Here is a 547-nt window from a genome sequence, read left to right on the forward strand (position 1 = left end):
TTTATGTTAAATTAGTTTATGGCTTTGCACAATATATAATTTTACATAAGAAGTAATATAAGTACTTATATTGGTCTCGGCATTACAGCTTCCTTGTATATTTTCAGGTGATGGCCTTCTTTGTCAGACCATTTCTCTCTGTGGGTCTTATATGTATTGGACTTTGGCCTGTGATCATGTACTCCATGCAGGGTGTGGTAGAGAAGTCCATGCGTCTCGTGTGGATTGGAGCGAGTATACTCCTGGCCTCCTTTACTTACATGCCAGTGGTGGGCAAGGAGCCATTCTATCCAATGGTGTATGTGTGGTAGATGTGTCTGGAAAGATTTTGCCCTTTAAGATTTTTGTATTTTTCTTAGTCCAAGTTTGTCAATTGATATTACATTTTGAATTAATTGTTCTTAGTACATATAATGTTTTAGAGTTATTTGTAGGGTACTGTTTTTAAAAAGGGAGGAATGTATAATTTTCCTCAAAAGAAGATTAAAACTATAAAAAGTAGACTTCACTAATTTCTCTTACAGCTTTTATGATTTGCATCCATCCT

The 547-nt window shown here is 35.1% G+C and overlaps 1 protein-coding gene across 1 annotated transcript in view; it reads left to right on the plus strand.

The window, feature by feature from the left end:
• The window catches only part of LOC119585901 (GPI ethanolamine phosphate transferase 1-like), an 18,475-nt gene that overhangs the window by 3,014 nt on the left and 14,914 nt on the right, over window positions 1-547 (plus strand). Inside the window, exon 5 of the mRNA XM_037934624.1 lies at window positions 108-298. Within this exon, the coding sequence (XP_037790552.1) occupies window positions 108-298 (191 nt within the window). The remainder of the gene's footprint in view (window positions 1-107; window positions 299-547) is intronic.

The sequence above is a fragment of the Penaeus monodon genome, chromosome 20 (assembly GCF_015228065.2).
Source record: "Penaeus monodon isolate SGIC_2016 chromosome 20, NSTDA_Pmon_1, whole genome shotgun sequence".
NCBI classification, from domain to species: Eukaryota; Metazoa; Arthropoda; class Malacostraca; order Decapoda; family Penaeidae; genus Penaeus; species Penaeus monodon.